General features: G+C 38.9%; 1 protein-coding gene across 4 annotated transcripts in view; it reads left to right on the forward strand.

Moving 5' to 3' along the window:
• The window catches only part of LOC133635521 (oxysterol-binding protein-related protein 10-like), a 60,008-nt gene that overhangs the window by 23,535 nt on the left and 24,443 nt on the right, over nt 1-12,030 (forward strand). For all 4 annotated transcript variants that reach the window (XM_062028708.1, XM_062028709.1, XM_062028710.1 and 1 more), the window contains 2 exons: nt 3,242-3,575; nt 7,012-7,106. In XM_062028708.1, coding sequence (XP_061884692.1) covers nt 3,242-3,575; nt 7,012-7,106 — 429 coding nt within the window. The remainder of the gene's footprint in view (nt 1-3,241; nt 3,576-7,011; nt 7,107-12,030) is intronic.

A 12,030-nucleotide genomic window follows, 5' to 3' on the forward strand; every position in this document is an offset into this window, starting at 1 on the left:
CATTGTGTATGCGCTGAAAAATTCATTTATGATTGTTTATCAAATATAACTATAGATGGCAACATTGTGTATGCGCTGAAAAATTCATTTATGATTGTTTATCATATGTAACTATAGATGGCAACATTGTGTATGCGCTGAAAAATTCATTTATGATTGTTTATCAAATATAACTATAGATGGCAACATTGTGGATGCGCTGAAAAATTCATTTATGATTGTTTATCAAATATAACTATAGATGGCAACATTGTGTATGTACTGAAAGATTAATTTATGATTGTTTATCAAATATAACTATAGATGTCAACATTGTGTAAGTGCCGAAAGATTAATTTATGATTGTTTATCAAATATAACTATAGATGGCAACATTGTGTATGCGCTGAAAAATTCATTTATGATTGTTAATCAAATATAACTATAGATGGCAACATTGTGTATGCGCTGAAAAATTCATTCATGATTGTTTATCAAATATAACTATAGATGGCAACATTGTGTATGCGCTGAAAAATTCATTCATGATTGTTTATCAAATATAACTATAGATGGCAACATTGTGTATGTACTGAAAGGTTAATTTATGATTGTTTATAAAATATAACTATAGATGGCAACATTGTGTAAGTGCCGAAAGATTAATTTATGATTGTTTATCAAATATAACTATAGATGGCAACATTGTGTATGTACTGAAAGATTCATTTATGATTGTTTATCAAATATAACTATAGATGGCAACATTGTGTAAATGCAGAAAGATTAATTTATGATTGTTTATCAAATATAACTATAGATGGCAACACTGTGTATGCGTTGAAAAATTCATTTATGATTGTTTATCAAATATAACTATAGATGGCAACATTGTGTATGCGCTGAAAAATTCATTTATGATTGTTTATCAAATATAACTATAGATGGCAACATTGTGTATGCGCTGAAAAATTCATTTATGATTGTTTATCAAATATAACTATAGATGGCTACATTGTGTATGCGCTGAAAAATTCATTTATGATTGTTTATCATATATAACTATAGATGGCAACATTGTGTATGCGCTGAAAAATTCATTTATGATTGTTTATCAAATATAACTATAGATGGCTACATTGTGGATGCGCTGAAAAATTCATTTATGATTGTTTATCAAATATAACTATAGATGGCAACGTTGTGTATGCGTTGAAAAATTCATTTATGATTGTTTATCAAATATAACTATAGATGGCAACATTGTGTATGCGCTGAAAAATTCATTTATGATTGTTTATCAAATATAACTATAGATGGCAACATTGTGTATGCGCTGAAAAATTCATTTATGATTGTTTATCATATATAACTATAGATGGCAACATTGTGTATGCGCTGAAAAATTCATTTATGATTGTTTATCATATATAACTATAGATGGCAACATTGTGTATGCGCTGAAAAATTCATTTATGATTGTTTATCAAATATAACTATAGATGGCAACATTGTGTATGCGCTGAAAAATTCATTTATGATTGTTTATCATATATAACTATAGATGGCAACATTGTGTATGCGCTGAAAAATTCATTTATGATTGTTTATCATATATAACTATAGATGGCAACATTGTGTATGGGCTGAATGATTCATTTATGATTGTTTATCAAATATAACTATAGATGTCAACATTGTGTATGTCTGTCCCAGCATTATCCTCTGCCATCAGTTGACAGCTCTGACGCTCTCTTCAAGACATGCTGTTGCAGGTCTGATGATACGACTACAAAGGCAATCATTAGTTGCAACCAATGTTCCCTCTAATTTTTCATGTGTGTGAGCAAACGCAAAAACTCCCTGAGCATTCAGTCGAGCCCATGTGAGCGAGGTCAGACGTGCACACTGTGGCTACACCAGCAGCACACCTGTCCCAAACCTGACTAAATAACAAGTTCAATCTCCATCCATCCATCCATTTTCTACCGCTTGTCCCTTTCGGGGTCGCTGGAGCCTATCTCAGCTGCATTTGGGCGGAAGGCGGGGTACACCCTGGACAAGTCCCCACCTCATCGCAGGGCCAACACAGATAGACAGACAACATTCTCTTATTATTATAATCAAATGACAGCAGTCATTTCCATTTCTAATATAAGTATTTAGGCCCACTTACAATGACAATAACAAAAAATATTGTTTTTCATGAACTGTGTACTTGTATTGTTTGTCTGGGTGGAGGTCCTGCTTTGGAAATCATTTGCACCCCTTTCAGACATTGCATTTAGTTCCCATTAAAACATTCACATGTTGCACAATGAGATGTAAGCAGGGGATCGTGTGTACATTCCTGCAACTTCCTGTTTGTAAAAAATATATTTTTATTAGTACGTTTGTATTTATTTAATATACTAACAGCATTTCATGATAAATATTTATAAATTAAGATTCCTAATAAATGACACTAGAATAAGCACACATTTGATTGGTAAATCATAGTGTAACGACCTGGAATGACACTTTATGTGTGGTGTTGGAGTTGTCCGACTTTTTGTGTGGCTGTAAACGCATCACTGGCTAAGTGCCATATGTGCATGTGTTGGCGCAAGTGAGAAAGAGCGAGCGGCTGCTGTTGATATAACAAAGTTGCTTTTGGTCTGGTTTGTACTGCAGAAAATGACCAGTTTTGCTACATATAATTTTTTTTACTAATGTTTTGGTGATGTGTTTATGGCCGACAATAAAGAGTTTTGCTCAGTAAAGTGATCGATGGAATTCATGCCCTCAAAGTGTCTCGACAGACGTTACAATATTTGAACAATGATGACGAAAACTGTGTCGAAAATTGTTATGCGCTTATTTTTTTATTAGATTTTGTGCGTGGCATAGATTTGCCGTGCGCAGAGGACGCTTGAGCAGTGCGCGATTGCACAGGCGCGCACCTTAGAGGGAACGTTGGTTGCAACCTAGGCTGTCCTGGTACCATGTGACTTTTACCATGGTGTTTGTGAAAACGAAAGCGTGGTTGGCACAGAAGTCCAAAGAAATAACCCCGCTTTCCTCTTCATTGCGCCCTATCAGGTCGTTCCCAACATTGGCATTGAAGTCCCCCATTAAAATGACTCTGTCCCCAGTTGGACTGCTACTTTATGCACAACTGTAAACCGCAGCCCTCGTACAAAATATACATTTACTGAAGTTTTTGGCCATTGTAGAAAATATTCCTTACTCACTCACCCTATTTTCCTTCTCCTTGATACAGGAGATTCTCCTTTTTAAAGCCACTTCTGCAGCCACTTTGAGCTGCTTGGGGGAATGCTTCACTTTGCTACACCACAATGTTGTTCGCTCCCACAATCAGAACCAGAACCAGAACCAGAACCACCGTTCAGAGAGTTTGACTCGAACAGCCTCAGCAGAGAAGCCCAAGCCCTGGAGTCAGCGCTGCAGCTTCAGTGTGAATGAGGTGCAGCCTGGCAACCTCAAGTCGAGCAGTCAAAGCCCGACTCACTCAGCTAGTGACAACCAAAGTCCCAAACACGGCAGCAATGCTAGAAAAGAAGATAAAGACCAGAACTACATCCAGAGTCATCCAGGTGAGTGGACTAATTAGATTTTGACTTTTTTGTAAAAAAAAACACAAAAAAAAAACAATGAAGAAAATGTTGAAATTCAATCATTTGTCTTACACAGGCTTAACTTAAAGGCCTACTGAAATGAAATTTTCTTATTTAAACGGGGATAGCAGATCCATTCTATGTGTCATACTTGATCATTTCGCGATATTGCCATATTTTTGCTGAAAGGATTTAGTAGAGAACATCGATGATAAAGTTCGCAACTTTTGGTCGCTGATAAAAAAAAGCATTGCCTGTACCGGAAGTAGCGTGACGTCACAGGTTGAAGAGCTCCTCACATCTGCACATTGTTTACACCAGCAGCGAGAGCGATTCGGACCGAGAAAGCGACGATTACCTCATTAATTTGAGCGAGGATGAAAGATTTGTGGATGAGGAAAGTGAGAGTGAACTATTACAGTGCAGTGCAGGACGCCAGGGTGTATCTTTTTTCACTCTGACCGTAACTTAGGTACAAGGGCTCATTGGATTCCACACTTTCTCCTTTTTCTATTGTGGATCACGGATTTGTATTTTAAACCACCTCGGATACTATATCCTCTTGAAAATGAGAGTCGAGAACGCGAAATGGACATTCACAGTGACTTTTATCTCCACGACAATACATCGGTGAAGCAGTTTAGCTTCGGAGCTAATGTGATAGCATCGTGCTTAACTGCGGATAGAAACAGAAGAAACATGCCCCTGACTGGAAGGATAGACCGAAGATCAACAATACTATTTTTACTTCTACTATCAGGAGACACCGAACCAGACCCTGGACCTGAAACCACACGGTTAATGCTGTCCAGCCTGGCGAAGCCTAGCAATGCTGTTGCTAACGACGCCATTGAAGCTAACTTAGCTACGGGACCTCGACAGAGCTATGCTAAAAACATTAGCTCTCCACCTACGCCAGCCCTCATCTGCTCATCACCACCCGTGCTCACCTGCGTTCCAGCGATCGACGGCGCGACGAAGGACTTCACCCGATCATCGGTGCGGTCGGCGGCTAGCGTCGGATAGCGCGTCTGCTATCCAACTCAAAGTCCTCCTGGTTGTGTTGCTGTAGCCAGCCGCTAATACACCGATCCCACCTACAGCTTTCTTCTTTGCAGTCTCCATTGTTCATTAAACAAATTGCAAAAGATTCACCAGCACAGATGTCCAGAATACTGTGGAATTATGTGGTGAAAACAGACGACTTAAGCTGGCCACCGTGCTATTCCAAAATGTCTGCTTCAACCCGTGACGTCACGCGCAAACCTCATCATACCGAGACGTTTTCAGTCGGATATTTCGCGGGAAATTTAAAATTGCACTTTATAAGTTAACCCGGCCGTATTGACATGTGTTGCAATGTGCATTGATATATAAACTATCAGACTGCGTGGTCGGTAGTAGTGGGTTTCAGTAGGCCTTTAAAGCATATCAAACAACTTTAGAATGATCTAGTAGATGTAGAGCTACCATGTACAACACCATTGACCGCTGACCTCATAAATCAGAGACGTGCAGTCCGGGTTAGCAGGTGAGGCATAGCCTCAGTTGTCCTGAGTGCACTAAATGAACACATCACAGAAACCAGAGAAGGCATTGTGTTATGATCGAGTGGCGTGGATCCCAGAAAAATGCAGAGGCGGGATGTTTTGCAAGCAATAAGTCTTCTGCTTTATTGCAAGGCGAGACAACAAAAGTCGATGATGGCGTAAACAAGCACATCAGGGAAATAGAAAACAAGCCAAGAAACATGAAGAAGTAAACTGGGAAGACCTGGATAACCGAAGAGTTTGGCGAGCGATCCCTAAATCTGGGAACATAGCCTTCATGGATTTGTTGAAAACATCCGCAAACGAGAACAAGATCTTTGTCTCGGCATAAGTAACACCCTCGGGTTTCCATTTGGTAAGATGGTCCAAAATGCTGGGCTGTGACCGGTGCTGCGTTGCCGCAGCCTTGTGCTTCTCCGACTGTTGGTGTGTGATTATATCTCTTCGACCACCGTGTTCAATGGAGAAGTCGGATCTACAAAATTTGCAGGAGGCATACCCCTTCCCCTTGGAGCTGTCCTGGATTAATTTAAATTTTGGAATTTACACACGTATTTGCTCTTCTTACTTGTCATGTCTGAGACACGATGTCTCTTCTTCTGCTCTGATTGCCACGCTTGACTTCGAGGTGTAACCGTTATTATTAGAGATGTCCGATAATGGCTTTTTTGCCGATATCCGATATTCCGATATTGTCTAACTCTTAATTACCGATTCCGATATCAACCGATACCGATATATACAGTCGTGGAATTAACACATTATTATGCCTAATTTTGTTGTGATGCCCCGCTGGACGCTTTAAACAATGTAACAAGGTTTTCCAAAATAAATCAACTCAAGTTATGGAAAAAAATGCCATCATGGCACTGCCATATTTATTATTGAAGTCACAAAGTGCTTTTTTTTTTTTTTTAAATGCCTCAAAACAGCAGGTAGGGGGTTGCGAGGGGTGTATATTGTAGCGTCCCGGAAGAGTTAGTGCTGCAAGGGGTTCTGGGTATTTGTTCTGTTGTGTTTATGTTGTGTTACAGTGCGGATGTTCTCCCGAAATGTGTTTGTCATTCTTGTTTGGTGTGGGTTCACAGTGTGGCGAATATTTGTAACAGTGTTAAAGTTGTTGATACGGCTACCCTCAGTGTGACCTGTATGGCTGTTGACCAAGTATACATTGCATTCACTTGTGTGTGTGAAAAGCCGTAGATATTATGTGCCTGGGCCGGCACGCAAAGGCAGTGCCCCCAATATTGTTGTCTGGGTGGAAATCGGGAGAATGGTTGCTCCGGGAGATTTTCGTGAGGGGCACTGAAATTTGTGAGTCCCCCGGGAAAATCAGGGGGGTTGGCAAGTATGACTGGGAGACGCAACTGTTCTGTACTTTTCCCTACATCCGTGTACCACTCCGTGGAGCGGCGTTTTAAAAAGTCATAAATTTTACTTTTTGAAACCGATACCGATAATTTCCGATATTACATTTTAAAGCGTTTATTGGCCGTTAATATCGACAGTCCGATATTATCGGACATCTCTAGTTATTGTTGTCCGGCCGGCAAAAGGTTACTGTAGAAATATTGTTGTCCTGGTGGAAATTGGAAGACATTTGTGAGAATGGTGGCCCCGGGAGATTTTCTGTAGGGGCACTGAAATTTGGGACTCTCCTGGGAAAATCGGGAGGGTTGGCAAGTATGGTAATATATTGTTAATTAATTTATTATTATTTAATGAATTCCACCATGTTTGATATTTGTCCCAAATTAATTTATTTTTGCAAGGTACTATATCCATCATATATTCTAGATCTATTTAGTCAATCATTTATAATGTCTTTGATATACTGTAAATGTATGAATTTTCTTCTTCTACAGACAGTTCATTTGGAAGGTTCATATCTCCAAAGAAGCAGATGACCAATGATGCATCCCAACCTTTTCTGTATAACAACCAGTCCCACAAAGATGAGGTATTGCATGTCTTACCATTCCATTTTACCACGTAATTAATGGGTCGCGTAGTGTGTCATGTGGTTTGGACATTGTTGCAGATTCTCAATAGGAAGGATGGAAGATACTTTATTGTCATTACATGAGTACAACGAAAATTCATTTTCAGCACAAACCCGTTCAAAAGCAGACACACATTGTACAGAGTGACAGAGTAGGAACTCTGATGGGTCACCACTTATGGCGCCCCGTATAAGGTGGGGAAAAGGTGAATGCGGAATGTGAGGGAAAAAAAGTCTTGGTACAGCAAAAAAAAAGCTGAGAGCCAGGATGAGCACACATACACATGTTACGACACAGAAACCACAAGACTTGCAACAGGAGGGTGGGGGGTTCGGGTGGCGAAGCTGCGGCCCTTTGACGCTGCTCCAGCCGACCGTCGCCCCGAAGGAGGTAAGCGGTGGCACAGGCGTGAGGTGGGGGTGGGGGAATGTGTGCATATGTATCAGTGACGTGCATATATATCAGTGACGCGCAGTCACTAGAGGCAGGGGGGGACACGGCCTCACCTGCCATCATGGAAAGAAAAAAAATGTAAAAAGAAAAAAAAAAAAATTAAATTGTTATATGTATCCAGTGATTATACTAAAGTTATTTTCCATTGAACTTCACCAGTTTTAGATTATTTTTATTTTTATTTTCACATTTGCCGTTCAAATACTGAGAAGAGACGATGCGGTGATCAGCAGCCAGTTGAGGCACGTCACTCAGTTGTGCCTCAACATGGATTGTGCACAATGACTCGGCTAACTGCTGGCCTGCTGTGCAGTAAGACTGTATTGCTATATGAATTATATTATACATTTCCATAGTTTAGTTAGCTGAGGTATATAATGTCCAGTGTATTTTGTCAACAACTGTATGTGTGTAAAGTATTTCTTGTGCTGAGCGATCATAAAACTGCTGCGAAGACGCCTCATAACCCCGCCTCCTGGTGACAAGCACCTCCGCCGCAGAATGCACCGCCCGACGGGAGCGCCGCACCAACCAAAGCCCACACCCAAACCCTCCACGTGCAAGGCCGAATCCACCCAAAAAAAGTCATTTAACAAGAAGCCAAAAAGTGCAAAAACAACAATGCTCGCGCTGGAGGAGCCGCGAACGACCGCAGGGACACAACATTAGGTACACCTGCAGACTGCAGCAACTCCTCCAACACGAACACCACTGTTCCCGCACTTATAAGTAAAGGTAAGACAGGTATAACGTTTTTTTTTATTATATGTGCTTTTTTGTGTGCTACAGTTTGAATGTGTAAAGTTAAAGTTAAGTTAAAGTACCAATGATTGTCACACACACACTAGGTGTGGTGAAATTTGTCCTCTGCATTCAACCCATCCCCTTGTTCACCCTCTGAGAGGTGAGGGGAGCGGTGGGCAGCAGCGGCGCCGTGCCTGGGAATCATTTTTGGTGATTTAACCCCCAATTCCAACCCTTGATGCTGAGTGCCAAGCAGGGAAGAATGCTTGTATGAGCTTTTAAACATAACCCGTTAACTGCTGCCAATCAAATGGTGAATAAGATACTCTTTAGGGTTCATATGTTTGTAAATCTGACTGTGATGAAGTCCGTGCCTCACCAGTCATGAACCTCACCGCACGTCACTGATATGTATCCATGGTCCATGGTGTGTGTGTGGGTGTTATGTCTTTAGGCCTGCAGTCGCTCTGAAGGAACAGAGTTTATCTCTCCAGGTGTTATTGACCGGGAAGGAGTTTGTTTCGTTTTCGCTGCACTGTCGCCTGGGAGAGTCTCGAAGCAGGTCGCTTGCAGTCAGAAAAAACAAATCCAGATTAGAATGTTTGTGTTTGAGCGATCGAAAACAAAATTATACTTTTCACTCCAATTGTCTATTTCTGTCCTCAAATTTATTATGCGAGGCAAACGGTGTCTCCGATGTTGTCCAGTTTGCGATTTAGTCCAAATCTACAAAAATCTGAGCGACTGTCCACGCTCTGCCCGCATCCTCCAATCATTTGTGGCAGCTTTGGGGTACCTTGAACAGCTGCCAGCATCCTTTAATTTGCTGATACGTACATCAGGGTAACGCTTACTCCAATAAGGAGATGTCCTGTTATCATGATTCCGAATAGGTAGATATCTCCAAAGTCCTCGACTGAAACGGTCGCCAGGCACACAGCACTGTTCTTTTCCCAAAAGTCTGTCGAATGTCCAGCAACAACCGTTCCGACAGGCAGGTTTCCCCCGAACCCGAGGTCTTGTCTATAGGGGTAGTTGATCAATTCGATTGTTTAGATCAGTGGTGTCCAAAGTGTGGCCCGGGGGCCATTTGCAGCCCGCAGCTAATGTTTTACCGGCCCGCAGCACATCATTCTAAAAATACTAAAACATTTTTTAAATAAAAGAGCAAATAGGTGAAATGCAATCAGAAAAAGTTGCATTGTTGAGTCTAATAACACTTTTTTTTTAAATAATTTATCAAAAAATAATAATGGATCAAAATCAATGTTGCTATGAATATTGACTGATTTTATCCAATCCAATCCAATCCACTTTATTTATATAGCACATTTACACAACAAGAATGTTTCCAAAGTGCTGCACAGCCATGATTAAAAACAATATTAAAAACAATATTATGCTACACCAATGACTGAATAAAAACAAAGAATAAATGAATAGAAAACCAATACAGAGACAATATAAAAAAATAAATATGATTAAAAACGATTTTAAAGGGTAAAACCAATTAAAACAGTAAAATAGACATCAAAATTTTGTATTTTTTTAAAAAAACCACACAGGACAACAGAGGACAGAAGACCACACAACTCACGTTGTGTTAAAAGTCAAAGAATAAAAGTGGGTCTTAAGACGAGACTTAAAACACTCCACTGTGGAAGCAGTTTTTTAGGACAAAAAGGACATAAATACAAATAAAAAAATATGAAAATTATTTCAAAAAAATACATACTAATTATATACTAATACTAATTATTATATTGATTGTTATTATGAATATACTGAACTAATTACATTATATTTTATCTGAAGCTATAGAGATTTAAGTGTTGATTGTAAAAAAAATTTTTTTTAAAAAGCAACAACAAAAAAAAAGCATGACCTTTTTGAGTGGGGCACTTTTGGATCCCCAAGAATTTTATTGGAATTTAAAAAAAAAAAAATTCTATTGATTATTGACCTATTTAGGGATCCAATTACTTCACATCAAATATTCCACTTTGAAAATATTTTTGGGAAAAATACCGTATATTTTTGCCCCAAAAAATAGGATTTTGACAAAAAGTTCATAAAATGTAATATATATATATATATATATATATATATATATATATATATATATATATATATATATATATATATATATATATATATATATATATAGATAAATATAAATATAAATATATATATATATTTGAAGTTGATCGAACTTCAAATATGAAGTTGAATTAGAGATTCAAGCGTTTAATAAAAAATAAATAATATATGACTTATTTCTAACCTTTTTTGAGACTGAAACCCTTCTGGGTCTCTAGGACCTAACTTGAGGGAGGCCCAAAGGTTAAAAAAAAAAAAAAAAAAAAAAAAGTGTATATTGTATAGGTTTTGAAAATGAAATTATATCAAAATGGCCCCCGCGTGCTTTGATATTTCATTGCGCGGCCCTCAGTGGAAAAAGTTTGGACACCCCTGGTTTAGATTTTGGAGATCAGTGCAAAAAGAGGTTACACAGGAGAAATAGGCAAGCAGGGCAGACATGGAGAGGGAGGGAGTGTGACAGCCTTTGCCAAGAACCAGGAGATGCAAGATGAGGTACAAACACTTGTTGGAGGCATAAAAAAGCACGACTCGTTATGCAGTGGGCGAAACTATTATTTGATTCCTTGCATATTTTGTTAAGTTGACCCCCTTACAAATACATGAATATGGTACATCATTTTTAAGGTAGATTTTAGGGATGTTCCGTTCAGGCTTTTAACGCTGCTGATTCTGATACCGATCATTGAGATTGGCCGATCCCAAACACATGTATGATCTGTATTTCTATTTATTTATGGTGAGTGCTATTAACAGTGTAACAATGTCAACACAAAATCTAAACTAGTTTTCTTATTTTCTTTTATTACACGTCATTGTTTGAACGAAACAAAGTCAAAAGTACACAATAACTAAACAAAATCAAAAACAACTATCTACTACTCTTTTAAATTCTAAAAGTCCTGCTGTGTCCAGGGAATTATTCCCTGATTTTGTAATAATTAAAGGGATCTGTTATGCAAAAGCAACGTTTCTTACCTATTGGTACCTGTTTTTGTATATTTGGGATCTGCATGAGTCCAAAAAATTTGAAATTAAAGCATGGAGGCATGGCGGAGGTATTTATAAAACTTATGAAACTTGCCTAACAGTTAGTAAGTATAACATTACCTAAAGGCCCTTCAACAACAACAACAACATTACTAATCATGGCAGAATTGATGGGAGACAACAACGACTACTTTGGGACAAATGATGATCCAGAAACTTATATTTTTGATCCTGTATATAAGGAGGTTGATCTACAAGTTTTAGAAGCTGTGTGCTAAACAAATGCAGCTTTAGTGAAACACTAAGCATCATGTAGCAGTATTGCTAAGTGCTAAACAACATATACAAACTGGGATAAAGACTGATGGGATGTTTATATCTTCCCCTTTACATCAACAATTCACAATCCTCACAAAGTGTTATAAAAAAGAAATGTGTTGGATGTCAAAGTTGACCAACTTGTGGGTTTATGTCCACAACCTTCTACTATCCAGTTGAGAGGCGCGAAAGGCTGTTCGTCGCAATGGAAGGATTGGGCCGGGCTGTGGGATCACAGTCTGGGGCGATTTCTGAACTGAATCGCAAGATGGATCA

Source organism: Entelurus aequoreus, linkage group LG20 (genome assembly GCF_033978785.1).
Source record: "Entelurus aequoreus isolate RoL-2023_Sb linkage group LG20, RoL_Eaeq_v1.1, whole genome shotgun sequence".
NCBI lineage: Eukaryota > Metazoa > Chordata > Actinopteri > Syngnathiformes > Syngnathidae > Entelurus > Entelurus aequoreus.